This window comes from Hyla sarda, chromosome 1 (genome assembly GCF_029499605.1).
Source record: "Hyla sarda isolate aHylSar1 chromosome 1, aHylSar1.hap1, whole genome shotgun sequence".
Taxonomy (NCBI): Eukaryota; Metazoa; Chordata; class Amphibia; order Anura; family Hylidae; genus Hyla; species Hyla sarda.
In genome coordinates, this window is record NC_079189.1 from 510,864,875 (window position 1) to 510,888,787 (window position 23,913).

The 23,913-nt window shown below is 42.6% G+C and overlaps 1 protein-coding gene across 9 annotated transcripts in view; it reads right to left on the bottom strand.

The window, feature by feature from the left end:
- CAST (calpastatin) overlaps nucleotides 1–23,913 on the bottom strand; it is a 197,570-nt gene that overhangs the window by 127,656 nt on the left and 46,001 nt on the right. For 5 of the 9 annotated variants that reach the window (XM_056537592.1, XM_056537573.1, XM_056537570.1 and 2 more), the window contains exon 2: nucleotides 19,553–19,628. In XM_056537592.1, the coding sequence (XP_056393567.1) occupies nucleotides 19,553–19,594 (42 nt within the window). In that variant the 5' untranslated portion in view covers nucleotides 19,595–19,628. The other 4 variants (XM_056537569.1, XM_056537571.1, XM_056537574.1 and 1 more) reach the window with 4 other exon arrangements.

The following is a 23,913-nucleotide window of genomic DNA, read 5'->3' on the forward strand; positions in this document are numbered from 1 at the left end:
GTGCTGGATATTTCTGGTCCACTTATAAGCTGCTAGGCATATCTGAGCACACTGAAAAGTTCAATGCACAGAGCTGAGGGGTGAGTATGCGGTCTCAGCCAATGATAGACAATCACACACTTAACTGCTCTAGGCTTTGTGTTCATAGCAGCATAGCAGATTAAGAGAGGAAGTTTTCCCCAGCAGGGCTTCAGATGATGTCACACCTGCTTGGTAACGCATCTTCCCAGTCTGTAGAGCTGACTGAGACTGAGCAGAATATACAGCACAATATCATAGCAGAAAACTGAAAAATAACAAAAATAAAGGCATGTGGTAGTTTATCACAATTGGGGAGTGAACTCCGAGGATTAATACATTTACCAAGATCATGACAGGTACTCTTTAAAGGGAGTATGCCACCTATAAAATTACTTTTTCTTTAATTATAGATACTGAAAGTTACCAATACCAATGTTATATTTTTTTAAACTGCTTAGTTTTTTTGTTGTTTTTTTTTGATAGTAGGTTTACAATTTTTTAATTGTGAGCACATTTCAGAAGGGACCCTTTGGCTTTTATAGCAATGTTTTCTAGGCAAGCTATGCAACCTGGGCTGAGCTCAATGTGCAGTAAAGAGGTCTACCACTTTTGTCCCACAAAAATCATAGGTAATAAGACAATTATCAGCCTATCAAAGTCAATGGGCACGTCATGCTATGCATCTGCATGCCTTTTTGACATTCTATCGAATGTGCAGCCAATGTATAGTCCAATGGATGCCCCAAAATGTGATGTATATGGGACCTCACTAATTTAAAGGGGTACTCCAGTGAAAAACATTTTTTTTATATCAACTGGTTCCAGAAAGTTAAACAGATTTGTAAATTACTTCTATTACAAAATCTTAATCCTTCCAGCACTTATCAGCTGCTGTATGTTCCACAGGAAGTTCTTTTCTTTTTTAATTTCTATTCTGTTTGACCACAGCGCTCTCTGCTGACACCTCTGTCCATTTCAGGAACTGTCCAGAGCAGGAGAAAATGCCCATAGCAAATCTATCCTGCTCTGGACAGTTCCTAAAATGAACAGAGGTGTCAGCAGAGAGCACTCTGGTCAGATAGAAAAGCAATTAAAAAAGAAGTAATTTACAAATCTGTTTAACTTTCTGGCACCAGTTGATTATAAAAAAAAAATTTCCACTGGAGTACCCCTTTAACCATATATTCTCCTTTGCAAAATTTTCCCAAAAATCTGAGCTTTCTAACATTCCTCTGATAGTAAATATATCGAAAGAATATGTCTATTAAAAGGGGTTATTCTGCAAATTTTTTAAAAACGTAATATGCCCAGACTGCCACAAATAAACCTCGACTCACCTCCAGATGCCCCCCAGTGCCTTGAGCATTGTTGTCCCGGTCTCTGCTGCAATCCTCTTCCTGCTTCTGTTGTCCGAGACTCAGCTAATCACCGGCCGCAGAAAATCCTGCCGCTGATAGACAGAGGGGCAGTGTGACGTTATAGGCCCTGGCCCAAGTCTTCCTTCTGGTCCCCATAGCCAATCTCTGGCTGAGGTGGAATATTGCTGCTGTTGGGAATTAGCTGAGCTGCAGTGTTGCGTGTCGGGCTCCAGAAGAACAGGATAGTTGCAGAGACTGGGACAGTGATACCGGAGTGGGGGGAGCAGAGGGAGGTAAGCTGAAATGTATTTTTTTATTGTGGCAACCTGGGCATATTAAGATTAAAACATTTTTGCTGGAGTAACCATTTAAGGTTTGTAAAGTATGTTTATTGAAAATGGTGGACTTAATTGTAAATTGCAATGATTCCGACACAATAGAAGCCTTATATCTAAGTTAAATAGAAGTAAAACCCCATAAATGTGTTAAACTGTAGAAAGCAAGTACAGTAAACAAGGGATAAGGGAATGGGAGAGGATTTTTTATCCCTTAATGCTCATTGAATTTTTGATCTACCCATGCATGTGAACTCCCACAATATGTTGAGAAATAATTAAACACTATAGGTCTCTTGGGCCTACAGGCTTAGAACAGAAGCAATTAACTCTTTATTTTAGTGAATTAGGGTGTGTTCACATATACCAGTTATGTTTGGCCAATATAGAGGATGACAAACCGATGGAAAAGTTGTGCACATTGTGCAACTGTCTTGCATTCTTACCTATGCAACATTTCTATATCCAGCCTGGGGTCATCACATCTGATGTTACACAACACAACAATGGCCTCACAAGAAACTTTATTCTACTTTCTCAGTTTTCCTCTGGCAAGGCTAGACTCGGGTCAGATGTATGTGAATGTGCTTTATAGGGAGATGTGCGGCCAACAAAATTTTTTTGTTTAACCTGCTACGACAATGCGATCAGCTGACAAACTAGCTTAGCAATAATTACCCAGGAATTTAGGATCCATTGATGACACATTGTAGGGCTGGGTCAAAACTAGTGATGTATGAGCTCCACCTTAGACGTCACTAGTTTTACCAGATATAACTCACTAGCAGTTACAACATTGTCCCCTATTATAGTAGAGTGTCCCCATCCCCAAACAACCCCAGATCCTACTTGTTGTTATGAAATTAGTGCTACAGAATATAAGGGAAACAGGTAGACAGAATTGTTACATTCTACTTACAAAAGATGATGAGAGGATTTACAGTGGTCATACATTGTAACATCCTAATGCTGCATGAGTTAGGCTAAGTTTCTACTTGTTTTTTTTGTGCTGCGTTTTTTGGGATAAAAAAAACATGAAAAACGCCTGAAAAAACGCCAGTGCAATGTCCTACGTCTGCCGTTTTTTCTGGCGTTTTTTCATTTGTGTGGAAATTGCATTTTTTGGCACCTTTTGGCATTTTTTTTGGTACCCAAAATAAGTTGGGTATAAAAAAAAAAGGGTTCAGCAGTGATGGAAAAAAATGTATTAAACAAAATGAATATATTTTATAACAAAATTTGTATAATTTTTTTAATAGTGTGTGTGTTTCACTTTTTTTTCTCTATTTTCTTTACATTTTTTAGGTAGTACTACTACTCCCAACATGGAACAGACTGTTCCATGATGGGAGTAGTAGTGCCTGCAGTTAAGGACACATCACAGTGGATGTCACTACTGACACCCGCTGTGATCGTCCTGTCTATAGCAGAGATGGAGCGACTGTATACAGCGCTCACATCTCTGCTCTGTACTCCGGCCACTCACTCATTGATATTTCCCTCAGAGCTGTGATTGGCTGCAACCATCCGGCCAATCAGCACTCTGGGTGGGAAATATGTTTTATTTACATCACTGGCCGGAGTACAGTGCAGAGATGTGAGCGCTGTATACAGGCGCATCTCTTCTATATAATGGACGACCGCATCAGGTGTCAGGACTGAGACCCCGGGCGATATGTCTATTACTACAGGTACTACTACTCCCATCATGGAACAGTCTGCATTAATAGACAGATCGCAGCGAGTGTAACTTCTGACTCTCGCTGCAATCTGTCTATTAATGCAGGTACTACAGCTCCCAGCATTGAGCAGAACAGACTGTTCCATGATGGGAGTAGTAGTGCCTGCAGTTAAGGACACATCACAGTGGATGTCACTACTGACACCTGCTGTGAACGTCCTGTCTATAGCAGAGATAGAGCGACTGTATACAGCGCTCGCATCTTTGCTCTGTACTCCGCCCACTCACTCATTGATATTTCCCTCAGAGCTGTGATTGGCTGCAACCATCCGGCCAATTACCACTCTGGGTGGGAAATATGTTCTATTTACATCACTGGCCGGAGTACAGTGCAGAGATGTGAGCGCTGTATACAGGCGCATCTCTGCAATATAATGGACGATCGCATCGGGTGTCAGGACTGAGACCCCGGGCGATATGTCTATTACTACAGGTACTACTACTCCCATTATGGAACAGTCTGCATTAATAGACAGATCGCAGCGAGTGTAACTTCTGACTCTCACTGCAATCTGTCTATTAATGCAGGTACTACAGCTCCCAGCATTGAGCAGAGTGTGCTCCATGTTGGGAGTAGTAGTACCTGCAGTTAAGGAAAGATCACAGCGGGTATCCCTCCTGACACCCTCTGTGACCCCCCTGTATAATGTATAGGCGAGGCCGGCCGCTCTCCTATGGTCCCCTGCACTGCCGTATATATACACATTCCAATTTCCAACAGAGAGTTGTGATTGGCTGGAACCATCTGGCCAATCACAGCTCTCTGCGGGAAATATGAATATGTGTATATATACGTCAGGGCAGGGGACCATAGAAGAGCGGCTGACCGCATCTATACATTATACAGGAGGATCGCAACGGGCGATCTGTCAATTAGTACATGTACTACTACTCCCATCATGGAACAGTGTGTTCCATTCTGGGAGTAGTAGTACTACCTAAAAAAAAATGTAAAAAAAAGAAAATAAAGTGAAAAACACACACACTACATCTTATTATTGTCGGCTATATTTTTAGGTACCTGCCCGCCCACATAAATTGATCCCTGTTTAAAAATTAATAAAAATGTTGTAATAAAAAAGATACATTTCGTTAGATAAAATTTTTTCCTTCACTACTGTATCTTTTTTATTAAATTTTTTTAATGGTACCCTACGAAATTTTATTAAAAAAGGTATCTCCATCACTTTTTTGGTTCGCTTAAGTCCAAAAAAGAATAAAAACCGCCTGCAAAATCGTCAAAGTTAAAACCCACATATCGTCTTTCTTGTTGTTTTTTCACTCCCATAGACTTCTATGGAGAAAAATGCCACGATTTTGACAAGAAAACGCCAGTGGCTCAACATGCTGAGATTACAACAATTTGAAAAACGCAAGAAAAGAGTGAAAAAACGCCAAAAGGATAAAAAAAAGGCCAAAGTGAAAAACGCCAAGTGGAATAAGAATTTTGCGATTTCTAGTTGATTTACAGCTAACATCTGGCCGCAGCGTTTTTTGGCCCAAAAAACGCCATGAGGCAGAATTGGTGTTTTTCTTGGCGTTTTCACAGAAAAAAAAAAAACAACAAGTGTAATCCTAGCCTTAAGCTCTCATTCTTTAAGACTAAGTTTAAGGTTGGGAAGGTGCTGTAAAAGTGTAGAGCCAAAGATGTTTGTCTGAAAGATTCTGCAAAGATCAAGGCTAAAAGAAGTCACCACGATGGCCCAACCAGAACGGAAAAGAAAAGAGGATATCTCTAATGAGGGAATATGTCAACTGTGGGTTACTGTCTACAACTGCACTATAATCGCTATGAAGGAGATTCAGGCTCCATCGTAGAATTTTTTGCACACGTACTTGCTCACGTGCGACTTTTCCATACATGCTGCGACTTTTAGATGTTTGCTTATTCCAAAGCACATTTCTGAAATCTGCTCACGTAGTAATTTTTTTTTTTACTTTGCAGTGGTCATGTATTTATCAAATGCAATAGTCGCTTTTTTTGAAGAAAAAAAGTCGTATCTCCATTTACAAGTCACATATGTATTCCAGGTCCAACCTGGCTTACAGAAAGTGCATACATCTGCAGAAAATAAAATTAAAACCCACTTTAATAACGTTTCTTGTTCTGCATCATGAAACAAAGCCCCTACATTAATGTTAATTATAGAAAAAATAAATTATACAACTAATAACTCTATTAATTTTAAGGTTGAAAATACACACTGCACACCTTGTTAATTTTAGGACACGTACATGCTGGTGTACCCACTACATTTTAAAATGAATGTTGTGTTAAAATAGAATAAGGCACAAAATAATTGTGTAAGAATTTTTACAGACTACGTAACCCGTCCCGGGTTTTGCTTAGGTGCGATTTATTTATCAAGGTTGTGCGACTATTTGATAAATAGGTCGCATGTAAGCAAAAGTTACATGCGACCTATAGCGGCTGCAGATCTGCTGCCCAAGTCCCTTTCTCTATGTAACTCTATGAGACGCTCTTATAGTTACAGGGGAACAGAGTCTCTTGTGCAATAAAAATTAGGGCTGGGGTATCACTTTAAATCTGCACAGATTATCTGCATATTTTTGTGCTGCGTGTGTACAAGTTTTTTTATTTACATCTAATCCACTTTGCTGCTACTGTAAAACCGCAGCACATACACTAAGTGTGACTAGCTATTTTAGATTTTTATAAGTATCCTCGATCAAACATCAGATCGAAACATGTTGCAAAACTACAACTCCCAGCATGCCCAGACAGTAGTGCTGGGTGGTATACCGGTTCATACCGAATACCGTTTTTTTTTTTTTTACAATAAGAATTTTTCATATACCGCAATACCGTTCAGGAGGCTGCTGCGGGCGGGCACGGGTGGTAAGGCGCTATGCCTGCGGGTCCCGCAAAGCCTCAGACTCGGGCTGCTGCTCCTCCTAATTGTCTCCTCCCGCCGCCGTAGTGCAGCCATTCCTTTTCCCACTCAGCCTGCCCTGGACTGCCATATTCAGCCGCCAATGCCACTGCCCGGGCCCCTTTCAGTAGTTAAGAATGATAATCTTCTACAGCACACACTCGCTGTGCACCATGCTGTGGCCTCGGCGGTCGGCGATCCTCCCATTTGTGTCTGCAGTCTGCTCTGCACTGCTATACACATGGGGGGTATGTGCAGAGAAGACTGCAGACAGAGCATTGCACCCTAGTGTCTTCTACAGACCTTAGGGTGCAATGCTCTGCAGTATGCACATACCCTCCCATGTGTATAGCAATGTATGTGCAGAGCATTGTACCCTAGTCTGTACTTCAGACTACATGGGGGGTATGTGCAGACTGCAGAGCATTGCACTGTAGGGTTTTCTACAGACCCTAGGGTGCAATGCTATGCAGTGTGCACATACCCTATGGGAGCTATAACAAAAAGTAAAAAGGTGTCATTAAAAAGTGTTAAACTTTTTGTTAACTCCTTCCCATTTACCCCTTCCCTAATAAAATCTTGAACCCCCCCCCCCCCTTTCCCATTATTTAACTAAAATAATGTAAAAAAATATATAGAAAAGTTTGTGGTATCGCCACTAAAGTCCAAAATTGCGTATTTTTGGTCACTTCATATGCCATAAAAAAAAAATTATAAAAAGTGATCTAAAAGTCCCATTAAAACAAAAATGGTACCGATAAAAAGTACAGAAATGGGGAGTATGTACGGAGCATGGCACTCTATTTACATTCCTATGTTAGCTGGAGCAGGCTGGATTGGACAAACATTTTAGCGGGAGCGGGCAGATTTGGTCAAAAAGTAAACTGGAGCGGGATTGAAAAACCAGTCCTGCACAGGGCTCTACACAGTAGCCCCCTGAGGAAGGAGCGAAAGTGCGCTCGGGGTTCGGGACAATACCTACATATACAGTATGGGTGAGTTATAGGTAGAGCTGGGCGGTATACCGATTCATAAATACCGGTGTTTTCGTCTTACGATATTAATTTTTTCACATACCGCAATACCATTTCCATAGCAACCAACTCCAATGCGTGATGGAGTACAGAAACGTCCGGCCAGACAGCGTCTCTGGGAAGTGTAGTCCGAGCCGCACTGAACTGACTGTGAGGAGCTGGGAGGGGACTACAACTCCCAGTGGGCACGTGACTTCCGGGCGGGCGCGGGAAACTCGAGCAGGACTGCAGAGACATGGAGGAGAGTTACCGGGCGGCCTGACCGAGACCCCGGGTACCATGGTGAGGACCCCTGACTACCTGACACTATACTATACTGAGGAATCCCCCCTCCCCCCCCCCGACCACAAATACCGTGAAACCACCATAATTTAGAAAAGTACTGTGATATACATTTTTGGTCATACCGCCCAGCTCTACCGGCCAAAGTCTGTCCAGGCAACCTGGGGAGTTGTAGTTTTGCATTGATTGTAAATGATACTCTCATCTACCAAATACCTTACACATATGTCTGACAATAAATTTACAAAACATCCCTTAAACTCATAGTCAGAAGTAGTAGATTGTGTAAATTATTAACATTTATTGCGCTCTCATCCGTAATGACATACTTTACTTTACAAGATGCTCTTTGGCTGAGTGTGCAGTGACGGCTCTGTTCAGGGACTCCATTGCAGATTTAGCCATATTTGCTTGAAAAAATAGTGCAGCATGCACAAAAATGACAGACCCCTCTGGGGTCTATTGGGTGCCCTTGGTGTCATGTTAGACTGGCAATCCTATGACTATGGCAAAGCAGAACTACAGATGTGAACGCACCCTTAAACCAATATCTGTCTATAAAGGCATGTTTGTGATTGACCCAATTCATTTTCATACACTCAAACCATCCTGCAGGTATTATAAAGATAACCTGTCACCACCTAGATCTCTTCCTAATAGGGACCTAAAACAATAAATCAGTGGGTAATATCTTACATAGTTAACCTGTTCAACTGATTTAGTATATGATATTCTTGGACATATGTTGACTGTCAGCCAGATAAAAATGCAAAGGCGATGTTGCTTTGCCAGTCAACTTACAGAGAGGGGCACCTGATAGTGAGGTGAAATATCCCTGCCCTTTGCAGTAGGCCTCAAACCTGTTGTCATCCTTTATCTCTAACACTTGTCTAATGCACACTCCATTCTACTGGCTTTGAGAGAAGCCTTAGCTTTAGGTTTCATGTCTGTCCCAATAGCAATGTATGACATAGAAAAGTACTTTAGTTGGTAGTAGAGTAAGAGAGCTCTAAATACATGTCTACTCTCGAGTTTATTCAGTCATGCCACCCCTCCCTGGTATTGTGTAACTTGGGCACATGGCGCTACATATGTGACAAACTCTGTTGCAGCAAATCTCACATTATAATTCACCCTTTTCTTAATGTTTAAACAGCTAAAACTCTTGTTGCTTTGATTCATTCTCACCTTGACTATTGTAACTCTTTACTATTAAGTCTTCCCTTCTCTAAACTCTCCTCTCTCCAGTCCATCCTAACTGCCAAAGCCAGACTCCTCTTCTGTTAGACCTTTACTTACCGTGTTTCCCCGAAAATACACCCTACCCCGAAAATAAGCCCTTGCTGGATTATTGTGGTGGGCTGCAATATAAGCCCTACCCCGAAAATAAGACCTAGGCAATGCCCGGGCTACAAATATTAAAAATAAACTTTAACTTACCTTCGTCCTCCGTTCCCCTGTTTCTAAGGAACCGGCCTCACTGTTCTCTGCTGCTCTTGCTGCTTCCTGGTATTGGGACGTCTCAGAGCCTTCAGCCTATCACAGGCCACAGCGATGTCCCGCCTCGGCCAATGATAGGCTGAGCGCATTGTCATGTAAGGAGCCAGCCGGCTTCTTACATGACAGTGGGCTCAGCCTATCATCGGCCGAGGTGGGACATCGCTGCGGCTGGTGATAGGCTGAAGGCTCTGTGATGTTCCCATCCCCAGGAAGCAGCAAGAACCACGGAGGGACCATGAGGCAACGGGCGAACGAAGGACGAAGGTAAGTTAAAGTTTGTTTTTTAATATTTGCAGCCTGGCACAGGAATACAAAGTACAGTGCAGCGTCTGATAAATATTTGGCTGGGGGGGGAGAGAGAAGCTGCGCTCGTGGGTGACATACGATTAGTCCCCCAATGTGGGGTGCAGGGCTGGGCTGATGTTGGGGGTCCATGTATGTTGTTCAATGTACATACCGTAAATAAATAAGCCCTACCCTGAAAATAAGCCCTAGTGTGTTTTTTGTGACTAAAATTAATATAAGAACTGGTCTTATTTTCAGAGCGAAACACAGTATCAGCTGTTACACTGATGCCCCCCCCCCCCTCCTCCCCCTGTGTCAGTCACTACACGGGTTACCTATTCATTCCAAAATAGATTATAAACTTCTCAGTGTCACCCACATAACTCTCCCCACTGCTGCACCTTCCTACATCTTCTCCCTCATCTCTGTCTACCATCCTACACGTTCTCTCCACTCTGCTAATAATCTTAAACTAAACATCTTCTATAATCCAAACCTCTCACTCCCATCTCAAGGACTTTGCTTGTGCGCCACCAGTTCTCTGGAATACAATACCCAAAACCCTCAGACTTATACTGAACATCCACAGTTTTGAATGTGCCCTAAAGACTCATCTCTTCATGCAGTTCTGTAACACTGCATGATTGGTCTCCCCATTATTCAGTGGTGTCCTCCTACACTCTATGCACTTTAGACATTCAAAGATTAGTTCTTAACTGATTCACCCATCTTTATGTAACCTATGCTATTTATAAACATGGCTGGACCATTATAGAATACCTTGTGTCTTAACTCGATTCGTCATAGTCTGTAAGCTCTCTTGAGCAGGTGTCTCACTCCTTTTGTTAAAGAGTACCTGTCACCAAAACTAATCTTTTAATATATTGTTCCATATATAATTATAAGTCATTCTGCTATTTACTTGCTGTTAAAATTCTCAACCCTTTTATGCTTTTAATGTTATTGAAAAAACAGCCACTAGGTGGCTCTCTTCTGTTCCCTGTGCAAGTGAAACAGTTAAAGGGGTACTCCGGTGCTTAGACATCTTATTCTGATTGCTGTCACGCCCCCTCCCATAGGCTTGCATTGAGGGGCGGAGCGTGACGTCACACAGAGGCGGAGTGTGACGTCACACGGAGGCGGAGGTGTGACGTCACACGCCGTCGGCCCTGTGGTCGCTGGTAATCAGACCCGGAGCGAACACGCTCTGGGGACTGATTATAAACAGGGAGCCGCGTGCAAGATCACGGGGGTCCCCAGCAGCGGGACTCCCGCGATCAGGCATCTTATCCCCTATCCAAAGGATAGGGGATAAGATGTCTAAGCACCGGAGTACCCCTTTGAGGTGCATTCACACTACAATTCTTTTATACGGTCACTGGATCCGGCTGGGAGATGTGAAAGCCGGGCACTCCTGTATCCCAGTCAAACCCGGCCCACATCTCATTTATTTGAATGAGCCAACTGGAGTCAGATAATGACTCCGGTCGTCTCATTTTTGCCCCGTATACGGTTTTGTGACCGGACTGAAAACCGTAGTATACTACAAGAGACCAAACTCAGGAAGTGCGTGCGGGGCATGGTGAGGCACAGCTCTCGCAGGCTTCAGTGACATCGCGCCTGCTGGGGAACGCCCACTTTCTCCTGTCGGGAGCTCACACAAGGGGAAAGGTAAGATACAGAGCTTTATAAAGCTCAGGAAAAAATTTAAGGGCAGAAGAGGTGTTACGAGTAGTTAGGGAATATAATCTGAGTTAGTTTAGAAAATGTGGATTGATGACACGTACCTATCCCCAAATAAACTGTTCTAAACTAACTCAGGCTATGTTCCCTAACTACTTCTAAAACCCCTCCAGCCCTTTTAAAAAGCTCTGCATCTTACCTTTCTTCTTGCTCACATAGTGCAATTACCCAGCAGGAGAAAGTGGGCGTTTCCCAGCAGGCATTATATCACTTGAAGCCTGCTGGGGGACCACTTCCGCCCTTACATGGTTGCAATGCTGTGATGAATAGAAGACTTCAAGCTCTGTGCATGTTTCAGTCTGTGTCGCTATCAGTGAGGCTCTCCTGCAGCTTTCAGTCTGTGCAGCTTTCTGTGAGAATCTGTGCAGCTTTCATTTTCTGTGCAGCTGTCAATCAAGCTCAGTGCAGAGAAACACTTCCTGAGTTTGGACTCCTGCCAAGCCGGGAGGAGACCAAACTCACTGTATTAATTGTGGCAGGGAACAGAACAGAGTCCCCTAATGGCCGCTTTTTTATATTACATTTTAAACATATTTATGTTTATAATTTTAAAAGCAAGTGAATGGGAAAGTGTCTGCTAATTACACAAGGAACACTATATTAAAAGTTTTATTTAACAGGTACTCTTTAAATATTTAGTATGTATAGTAATGTCTAATATTTGTCTCAAAACTGTAAAGTGCTGTGGAATTTGTTGGCGCTATATAAATAAATATTATTATTATACCTGTGCCAGAAACTTGTAGGCAATACTTAGCAATACTGTCTAATTCTTAACACAAGTATAACATTCTTTATTTTCTTGAGACCAGAAACTTAGATAAAACAAATTGAGCTCATGCACATGGTACGTACAATGGCCCCTTGCGTCCATATCATGATTGCAAACATAACCTCTGTATGACTTGGAATTATGGTAAGTGAGGACAGGGATACGGTTTAGAACTACATATTTCTATTGGTGCCTTATTACTGGTCTGTGCAACACAGATCTGAAATACAGCCAAACATATATGTGGTTACATAGTTACATAGTTAGTATGGTCGAAAAAAGACATACGTCCATCAAGTCCAACCAGGGAATTGAAGTGAAGGGTGTAAGGGGATAAGGGAAAGGGATATAGTTTTATAATTCTGCATAAGCATTAATGTTATTTTGTTCCAGGAATGTATCTAACCCTGTTTTAAAGCTGTTAATTGTTCCTGCTGTGACCAGTTCCTGAGGTAGACCGTTCCATAAATTCACAGTCCTCACGGTAAAGAAGACGTGTCGCCCCTTTAGACTAAACATTTGGTTGTAGACAATTGATTGAGGGAAGGATACAGGTGAGCATGCCCAGATAAGGCTGTAGTTTAGGCTACATACACAAGAACCCTGTGCGGAACACTGAGCAATCTGGTCATTAACTCCTTAACAACCACGGATGTAAATGTACGGCCTGGTTTGGCGGTACTTCGCGCACCAGGACGTACATTTACGTCCTGTGTATGACTGCGAGCATCGGAGCGGTCCTCGTGTCATATTAAAATAGATGAGCGCTGCCGCGGCGATCCGATCATCTGTAATGGCGGACGGAGGTCCCCTCACCTGCCTCCGTCCGTCTCCTCGGATCTTCTGCTCTGATCTGAGATTGAGCAGCCGATAATACTGATCAGTGTTATGTCCTATGCATAGCACTTAACAGTATTAGCAATCAAATGATTGCTATAGATAAGGGGACATAAAAAGTGTAAAAAAAAAAGTTTCAAAATGTAAAAATATAAAGTAAAAAAATTAATCCCCTCCCCCAATAAAAATTGTCAGTTTTTCCCATTTTATCCCCAAAAAGCCTAAATATTTTTTTTTATAAACATATTTGGTATTGCAGCGTGCGTAAATGTCCAAACTATGAATGGATGGCTTTTTGTCACATTTTATTAAAAAAATTATTAAAAAATTTTATAAAAGTTTTATATATGTAAATGTGGTATCGATAAAAAGTACAGTTGACGGCACAAAAAATTAGCCCTCATACCGCCCTATATACAGAAAAATGAAAAAGTTATAGGTGGTCAAAATAGGGTGATTTTAGATTACTGATTTTGAACAAAAAGTTTTAGATTTTTTTTTTTTTAAGCGGTACAAACATATAAAAGTATCTAGCCATGGGTATCATTTTAATCCTATTGACCCACAGAATAAAGAACACGTCATTTTTACCGTAATTTGTACAGTATGAAAACGAAACCAAAATGTGCAAAATTGTGGTTTTTATTTAAATTTCCTCCGTAAAGAAATATTTTTTTGGGTTCGCTGTACATTTTATGGTAAAATGAGAGGTTTCATTACAAAGTACAATTGGTCAAGCACTTATATGGGTCTGTAGATGGAAATATAAAAGTTATGGATTTTAGATGGCGAGGAGGAAAAAAAACAAAAATGCAAAAATAAAATTGGCCTGGTCCTTAAGGAGAAAATGGGCTTGGTTCTTAAGGGGTTAAAATATTGTTCAGAAAATAAGACACTAAACTTAGCATAGTTTAATAAAATGAAGCAGATGATTATCATGTTTAGCAACTTTATAATTATGTTTAATGGTTTACAATGATTTATCTCCACCGCTGTATAATGTATACAATGGTTTTATTCTTATTTCTACCTACTCATTAAAAAATCAGCCTATGAGTAAGAGAATTATTTCTTATACAGCCGTCATTAATTTGATTCAGACAAGCGTAATACAGACATGTTAATGTAGTCATACTATAGACGCAGGTCTAGGACCAACCCAAGGTATAATGACCTGAATGAAAGCAGCGCATGATCTATGATGCTTCTAGTTCAGGTCATTAGATGAGCAGACAAACCTGCATCTGTAAAATGCTTGCCTGAAACTGGCCCATGGCTACAACTATACTGAGACTTTTTATACTACTACCAATAGATGGTAAAGTGGACCATTTGTGAAGAATTTTTGTATAATGTAGATAATACCATTGTATGTATATTTGTAATATACATTGGTTACAAAATGTGTACATTAGGGCTGGGCGGTATGACCAAATGTGTGTATCACGGTATTTTTTAAACTTTTGGCGGTTCCACGGTATATAATGGTATTTCCTGCCCCCCCGCCCCCCCCCCATATTAATTATCAGCCCACATCCCAATCGGGGTAAATACTCACATATCACCCGCAAGCGCTGCCCTCCTCGTCCTGTTTGTTGCGGAAGCCGGCGCTGGCACTCTATACTGTGCGGTAACCCTATGCCCGGGCTGCAAAAGGTAAACAAAATACCTACGTCGGCCTTACGCTGGGGACGGGAACGTCGGAGAGCTGTCAGCCTATCACCGGCTTCTTACATGACAGTGGGCTCAGCCTATCACCAACCGAGGCGGAACATCGCTGCGGCCGATGATAGGCTGACGGCTGTCTGACGTTCCCGTCCCCAGGAAACAAGTGAGGCCGGTACCGGACCAATGGGACGTAAGATAAAGTTTATTTTGTTTATTTTTTGCAGCCCGGGCATAGGGATACAGCACAGTATAGGGATACCGCACAGTATAGAGCAGTGGTCTTCAACCTGCAGACCTCCAGATGTTGCAAAACTACAACTCCCAGCAAGCCCGGACAGCCGTTGGCTGTCCGGGCATGCTGGGAGTTGTAGTTTTGCAACATCTGGAGGTCCGCAGGTTGGAGACCACTGGTATAGATTGTCAGCGCCGGCGGCCGCAACAAACAGGATGAGGAGGGCAGCACATGCGGGTGACATATGAGTAGTACCCTGATGGGGCAAGCGCTGGGCTGGGCTAATAATTAATTGGGGGGGACAGAATAGCGCTCGCAGGTCACATAGAATTAGTTTCCCGATGTGGGGACTGTGCAGCGCTGGGCTGATTCATTCATTCCCGAGGGGGAGGGGCCAAACCGATATTGCGGTATGGGTTAAAATTCATATCGTGCAGCACAAAAATTTTGGTATTCGGTATCACGTGTCACGTTCAAAGCCACTTAAATCCCCTTTCTTCCCTATCCTAATGCTCTGTTTGAACTTCAGAAAGTTGTTTTGACCATGTTTACATGCCTAATTGCATTTAGTTGCTGCCATGTGATTGGCCAATTAGCTATTTAGGTTAACAAACAATTGAACATGTGTACCTATTAAAGTGGCGAGTCTGTGAATATAAGGCCTTTATACATTGGAGGCCATTAGTATTAAATGAATTCCCGAGACCTGACTACACTGAGGACCGATGCTCCAAGTCTATGAGGTGCAGTTTTTTTTGCTAATTTTTCCAGCAAAATCTTTCTGTTCCCAGAGTCCATAATTTACATAGATTTAATTTAGTAGCGTTCTTATCAGATAATGGAAATGTATTTAGAACCACCTTCCAAGACTGTATTGTTGGTACTTGCTGGAGCCAACATCAAAGAATCTGACTGTTCTGCCGATGCCCATAGAGGGTGCAGAGGTTTAACACTGAGGTTTCTGGTGGCTGAGCCCCCAACCCCCCCCCCCCCCCGGACATATAAGCGATTTACATAGTCCTGGTCCTTTCACAGATTTTGTATCAAGGCCCAGGAACTTCACCCTCTGCTTTTGGCTGTTTTTCTATAGTGTGAGAATGACTATGCTCCTACAGGGAGTGATTTAGGTAATAAGTATATATTAGAACACTACTCATTATATATTGTAAAATTAATCGTCTCTAATATAAAATATAATCGTCCCTATAAGTGGTTCTTAAGTCTGTGTATAACTTTAAATAGACTGACATGATGTTCTCTATATGGATAGGATATGTACTTTGATTTCTATGGCCTTATTCCATGTATCCTGTCTACAGATACAGACTGTATGAACAAGTATGAAAAACTTATAAAAAACAAAAAATGCCCATAATTCTACAAATAGTATAGTAGTAAGGTAACAGCAGACAGGCTTAGACATTTTCATATTACAATTTACCAGGGAACCCCCTATAAATATTGGGTTATCCTCATCAGTGTCCAGATAAATATAAGCCTCCACGTATACAGTATCATAGGATAATCCACTGAATGAAGTAGCATTTTGCTACCACATTATGACCTAAATCCATATGGATCATCACTTTGTAAATATTGCCAACTGCACCAACTAAGACTCCCCTAATCCTGAGAATGAGTCGCTCTGGACCCTCAATGTGGTCATATGGAAACCTGCCCATGTTCTTAGGTGTAGGATTCTATTGCATCGGATGTGACTGCAGTTACTTCTTCACTGAGGTTCAGGATTGGCTTGTGGGTTAGTGGGTTTCTGAGCTGACAGGATGCATCGATCTGATCAGATAAGGCTAGAGATACATATATCCAGGATCCGGCAAAACTAGGCAAAACCTGCCACAACTGATGCCAGAAGTGCACCAGTTGGCATTGTTTGCGTATCATCCAGCGTCCACTGTTTGTGATTGCCGGACAGAGGAATGCAGCAAGGTGGGTTCCCCTGTCTGTGCCGGTCCGGTGAGTCCAATCATCCGGCATCCAAACTGAGACACCAGATGATTTTGAACTGTCCCATTCATTTTCCCTTAGGTGCATGTTCTGCAGCGCCAGAGGGGTAAACAACTGACAACGCACATATGTAAAGCAAGCCTAAGTTACATTACTGACATTCACATTTACAAGAACGATTATTGGCAAAATACCAAATTTAAAGACATCCCATATCCATAGGCCCTATCGGGGTATACAGACATCATAGGGGTCTATGGGCCTGAATGAGGAGCTGCTTTATAAGGCCCAGCATTACATTCTATAACAGGCTATTTATTTGAAAGGTAATGCTACATTTCCCCACAATACACTGGACTCTATGGTGGACATAAGTGGCCTCGATCGGAGGTATCTGTGGGAGGTGTATGTATGTATCCATGTATGCCTCCGGGAAAACACAGTCAGAAAGCATAGTAGAGGGTCATCTTCATGATAAATATTGGAAGGAAATGATCCACAGGTTACTAACTAAAATCAAGAAGGAAGCCTCTCGTGTACATGGAAGCAGGAATGTCAATGGTACTTTAAGCACCAGAGCACCAGCAGTCCTAAAGTACAGTTACACAAGTAGATCTTATCTATGTGGTCACCTATACATTCACATATGTATGTAAACAGAACTAAAACTACACAGATGGGACATACAGTGGCTACTACAGGTGTAGAGAAACTCTAAAGCCAGTCTCTACTAGCCTGAAATCATTGGTGTCCCGTCTCCCATAACCATTAGTGTCCCCTCATCTCTTCCTGTGTCACAGTAATTAGTGTCCCCTCATATCTCCCTGTGTCACAATCATTAGTGTCCTATCATCTCCCCCTGTGTCACAATCATTAGTGTCCCCTCATCACTTCCTGTATCACAGTCATTAGTGTCCCCTCATCACTTCCTGTATCACAGTCATTAGTGTCCTATCATCTCCCCCTGTGTCACAATCATTAGTGTCCCCTCATCACTTCCTGTATCACAGTCATTAGTGTCCCCTCATATCTCCCTGTGTCACAGTAATTAGTGTCCTATCATCTCCCCCTGTGTCACAATCATTAGTGTCCCCTCATCACTTCCTGTATCACAGTCATTAGTGTCCCCTCATCTCTTCCTGTGTCACAGTAATTAGTGTCCTATCATCTCCCCCTGTGTCACAGTCATTAGTGTCCCCTCATCACTTCCTGTGTCACAGTCATTAGTGTACCCTCATCTCTTCCTGTGTCACAGTCATTAGTGTCCCCTCATATCTCCCTGTGTCACAATCATTAGTGTCCCCTCATCACTTCCTGTGTCACAGTCATTAGTGTCCCCTCATATCTCCCTGTGTCACAGTCATTAGTGTCCCATTGTTTCCCTCTGTGCCACAGTCATTAATGTTTCCTTATCTTTCCCTGTGTCACAGTCATTAGTGTCCCCTCATCTCTCCCTGTGTCACAGTCATTAGTGTCCCCTCATATCTCCCTGTGTCACAGTCATTAGTGTCCCCTCATATCTCCCTGTGTCACAGTCATTAGTGTCCCATTGTTTCCCTCTGTGCCACAGTCATTAATGTTTCCTTATCTTTCCCTGTGTCAGTCATCAGTATCCCCTCATTTCCCCCTGTGTCACAGTCATTACTGTCCCCTAATCTTCCCTGAGTGTCAGTTTTTCCTGGCCTCCAGGTTTTCGCAAGCCCTAACATAGGAAGCTCATCCATTCTGCTGATTGCTGGGGTCACCACATGAACCCCCAAAATTCAAAGACCTCTCAGTAGAGAGGGGCACACTATAGTGTTCTTCAGTGTTCTGTGATAACACAGGAGAATCCACTACTTCCTAAATGACAGGCCAGCGCATCCCAACTCCCAAACAAAAACTGATCTCATAAAATAGTAAAATTCAGAAAACCCCTTTAGGCTGGGGTTTCATGGCAACATGTGTCCTGCGACAGCTAATAACATCTGAGTTACACAGATGTCACTCGACTTTATTACACAAAAAAATTGCCAAATCGCAGAGAAATCACAAGCAGGTTACAGCGGCGCACAACTTACTTTGAGGCCAATGCTGGCAAAGTCGCTTGTGACTCGACATCACCAAACTTGGATTTTGTACATAGGTACAATCACAATCACAATGGCAGTCATTAGATGCCATATCACAATAGGACATTGTGGTAACCCAACTAAAGTCTGTGTAGCCAATAAATCCCTGCCCAAAACACAAAGCTGCCAGCTGCCTCTGCCAAGCAGGGTGCCAGCCACCAGTATGATGATGATACAGAGATTACAGCTGTATACTGACTAACACTGTTCCCTGGGAAGTTTTTAACCTCTGATAGGAAGGAGCCCCCTGAGACAAGAAAGGAATTCGGGGAACTCCCTGCAACAATGAAAGGCAGAGCCGGGCACCCAGTGATGCCCAGCACAGACACACAGGTATTTACCGTAGCATACCACCAGCTTGCAAATGCCATGGTTAGAGTTGCTGTCTTGCTGCTGAGATGAAGTTGTAGAAGTTGTGAGCAGGCACCTCTGGCAGAGGGGAGTGATGTGGGCAGAGCCCGGCCCTCTGCTTCATGACAAGAGGAGGGTTGTGTTTTGGGGTTAACTCTAGTAGGAGAATGCAGACACCACCACACCCTGCCAGCATCTCCTCCTCACCCTCCCTCCTTCCCTCACATGTGTTAGGCTGCCTGCCAGGGAGGGAGGGCGCACCTGGCTGAGGTCAGGTATATATACCTTGTGCATGTGGGCACCAGTACTGGCTGGCAGTGCCCTACAACTGTAGGGACTCACTCTACAACACGTAGATACCCCCACCCCTCCCCTGGCACGGCCCAGCAGGTCCTCAGTGCCCACCACCAGCGCTGCACTCACCCCCTTGGCACCTCCGGCGGGCTTCTTCCCCTTGTTGGGCATGTCTGCACGGCTCCGTCCGCTCCTCACACAACTGCTGCAGAAACACAGAAAAGAGAAATGTCAGGGACTTCCTAGTGCGTGAAGCAGCTTTTCCGATCCAGTCCTGGCCGAGGCCCCTCCTTGTGTGACTGCTGCCAAGGGGCTACGCACTGCCTGGTTACACCGCCACACCAGGCCAAAAAAACCGCACCAAAAACGGTGCATGTAAACATACCCTACTGGGGGACAGAACTGAGTGTTGTTATGGGTGTGACAGGGCTGTGGGCTGCCCTCAGTGAGTGAATGCAGACCTGTCTGACAGATAGGGCAGCATTCTTGGAGGAAACACTCCTTGGTGGGACTGGCACTTCGGCTTTGTGTATACAGGCATGTCAAATGTCACTACTAGGGGGATTAGGTATATACAGCTAAACTAACAGGTCACGGAGAGATCCACTCACCTGCTGATAACATAATGTACACAATCTACAGTGTTTCCCAACCAGGGGGCCTCCAGCTGTTGCAAAACTACAACCCCCAGCATGCCCTAACAGTTTTTTGCTGTCCGGGCATGCTGGGAGTTGTAGTTTAGCAACAGCTGGATGCACCCTTGTTGGGAAACACTTATATACACACACAGCCACCCTACAGTCATCCAGTTTCACCGTTCGACTGTCCGGGCATGCTGGGAGTTGTAGTTTTGCAACAGCTGGAGGAACCCTGGTTGAGAAACACTGATGTACATACACAGCCACCCTACAGTGATCCAGTTTTACCCTTATTGCACAACTTGAATAAAATTATTGAGCGACTTCTCATCACTTTCAAAGAGTATGTTCACACACACTGTGGAATCCCCTACAGATCAGCTGCGATTTTGCAGTGATTTTTAATTTTTGCTATTATTTTTTCTCTCCTTGCCTACTAATAGCCATAACTCAATTTCCCACCTACAGACGCATAGAAGGACTTGTTTTCTTTTTTTTTTTTTTTCTGCCAACCATTGTACTTTGTAATGACATAATTTATTCTACGGTGAAAAAAAACAATATATATATATATATATATATATATATATATATATACAGTGAGGATCAAAAGTTTGGGCACCCCAGGTAAAAATTAGTATTAATGTGCATAAAGAAGCCAAGTAAAGATGGAAAAATCTCCAAAAGGCATCAAATTACAGATGAGACATTCTTATAATATGTCAACAAAAGTTAGATTTTATTTCCATCATTTACACTTAACAGAAAACATAACAGAAAACAAAAAAATGGCGTCTGCAAAGGTTTGGGCACCCAGCAGAATTAATATCTTGTACTGCCCCCTTTGGCAAGTATCACAGCTTGTAAACGCTTTTTGTAGCCAGCCAAGAGTCTTTCAATTCTTGTTTGAGGTATCTTTGCCCATTCTTCCTTACAAAAGTCTTCCAGTTCTTTGAGATTTCTGGTCTGTCTGTCACGCACTGTTCTTTTAACCCCTTAAGGACCGGAGGTTTTTCCGTTTTTGCATTTTCGTTTTTTGCTCCTTGCCTTTAAAAAATCATAACTCTTTCAAATTTACACCTAAAAATCCATATGATGGCTTATTTTTTGCGCCACCAATTCTACTTTGTAATGATGTCAGTCATTTTGCCCAAAAATCTATGGTGAAGCGGGAAAAAAAATCATTGTGCGACAAAATTGAAAAAAAAACGCTGTTTTGTAACTTTTGGGGGCTTCCGTTTCTACGTAGTACATTTTTCGGTAAAAATGACACCTGATATGTATTCTGTAGGTCCATACGATTAAAATGATACCCTACTTATATAGGTTTGATTTTGTCGGACTTTTGGAAAAAATCATAACTACATGCAGGAAAATTAATACGTTTAAAATTGTCATCTTCTGACCCCTATAACTTTTTTATTTTTCCGTGTATGGGGCGGTATGAGGGCTCATTTTTTGCGCCGTGATCTGAAGTTTTTAACGGTACCATTTTTGCATTGATAGGACTTATTGATCACTTTTTATTCATTTTTAAATGATATAAAAAGTGACCAAAAATGCACTATTTTGGACTTTGGAATTTTTTTGCGCGCACGCCATTGACCGAGCGGTTTAATTAATGATATATTTTTATAATTCGGACATTTCCGCACGCGGTGATACCACATATGTTTATTTTTATTTTTATTTACACTGTGTTTTTTTTTTTATTGGAAAAGGGGGGTGATCTTTATTCACTTTTTTTTTCACTTTTTTTTTGCAGTGTTATAGGTCCCATAGGGACCTATAACACTGCACACACTGATCTTCTATGTTGATCACTGGTTTCTCATAAGAAACCAGTGATCAACGATTATGCCGCATGACTGCTCATGCCTGGATCTCAGGCACTGAGCAGTCATTCGGCGATCGGACAGCGAGGAGGCAGGAAGGGGCCCTCCCGCTGTCCTGTCAGCTGTTCGGGATGCCGCGATTAGCCGCGGCTATCCCGAACAGCCCGACTGAGCTAGCCGGGAACTTTCACTTTCACTTTTAGCCGCGCGGCTCAGCTTTGAGCGCGCGGCTAAAGGGTTAATAGCGCGCGGCGCCGCGATCGGCGCTGCGCGCTATTAGAGGCGGGTCCCGGCTTCACTATGACGCCGGGCCCGCCATGATATGACGCGGGGTTACTGTGTAACCCCGCGTTATATCAGAAGAGCAGGACCAATGACGTACCGGTACGTCATTGGTCCTTAAGGGGTTAAGGTCTATCCATAGATTTTCAATTTTGTTGAGGTCAGGAGATTGTGAAGGCCATGGCAAATCCTTCAGTTTACACCTCTTGATGTAATACCCCGTGGATTTCAAGGTGTGTTTAGGATCATTATCCATTTGTAGAAGCCATACTCTCTTTAACTTCAGCTTTTCACAGATGGCATCAAGTTAGCATCCAAAATTTGCTGAAATTTTATTGAATCCATTTTTCCTTCTACTTGTGAGATGTTCCCTGTGCCACTGGCTGCAATACATCCCCAAAGTTAACAGTTGGACAGATGTTCTTTTCATTAAACTCTGTTCCATTTCTTCTCCAAACGTACCTTTGCTCATTTCGGCCAAAAAGTAAAATTTTAACCTCATCGGTCCACAGAACTTGTTTCCAAAATGCATCAGGCTTGTCTATATGTTCATTTGCAAAGTTAAAACGCAGATTTTTGTGGTGAGGACGTAGAAGAGGTTTTCTTCTGATGACACTTCCATGAAGACCATATTTGTACAAGTATCTCTTTATAGTGGAATAGTGTACCACATCTCCAGTGTCTGCCAGATCTTTCTGGAGGGATTGTGCAGTCAAACGTGGGTTTTGAATTGGTTTTCTCATAATCCTGCGAGCTGTTCCGTCTGATATTTTTCTTGGGCTTCCAGATCTTGCTTTAACTTCCACTGTTCCTGATGACTGCCATTTCTTAATTACATTCCAAACAGAGGATATTGACATCTGAAAACATTTTGCTATCTTCTTATAGCCTTCTCCAGCTTCGTGAGCGATTTCTAGACAACTGCTTAGAAGAACCCATGGTGCTGATTGTTGGGGCAAGGTCAGATGAATCTGGGCATTTAAAACCTTTGAGATTGACATCACCTGTCTTCCCAGATGATGATTGAGAACAATCCATAATCACAATAGAAACCAGACTAAATAGCCATAAAGGATGCACACCCAGTATCATATAATGCAAGAAAATGTAAACTTTATCGTAACACATATGACATAAAGCAAGGAAAAACACTCTAAAAACACTTAAAAAGGCTCAGAAGAGCCACACTACAACAGTGGGACCAATGGTGGTCACCACAGGACATGGGAAGAAAAATGAAAGGGATCCCTCCTATCACTCACCAAATGAATAACAATGAAACACGGATGACAAAAAGGTAGTGGACAGTCAACAAACTGTGCATGCCAGCCCCCAAATAATAAATGGTACAATGCAATAAATGTTACTCAGGGAAGCAGGTGCAAGGATGTAAAACACAATACACTAATATACAAACACAGTGGACGATCCACAGATGGAGGAAGGAGGGAAAGTGTCCCAGTCAGCCCATGTCCAATACGGAAGCCCCACGCGTTCCGTTACAGATGTGACTTCCTCAGGGGTTTTAAGTGTTTTTAGAGTGTTTTTCCTTACTTTATGTCATATGTGTTACAATAAAGTTAACATTTTCTTGCATTATATGATACTGGGTGTGCATCCTTTATGGCTATTTAGTCTGGTTTCTATTGTGCTTATTGTTCTATGAGCCGGATAGCACCCTTTTGTGTTATGTTTTACATTTAGCTTGAGCCTCCCCTCCTTTCTCTTTCTGCCC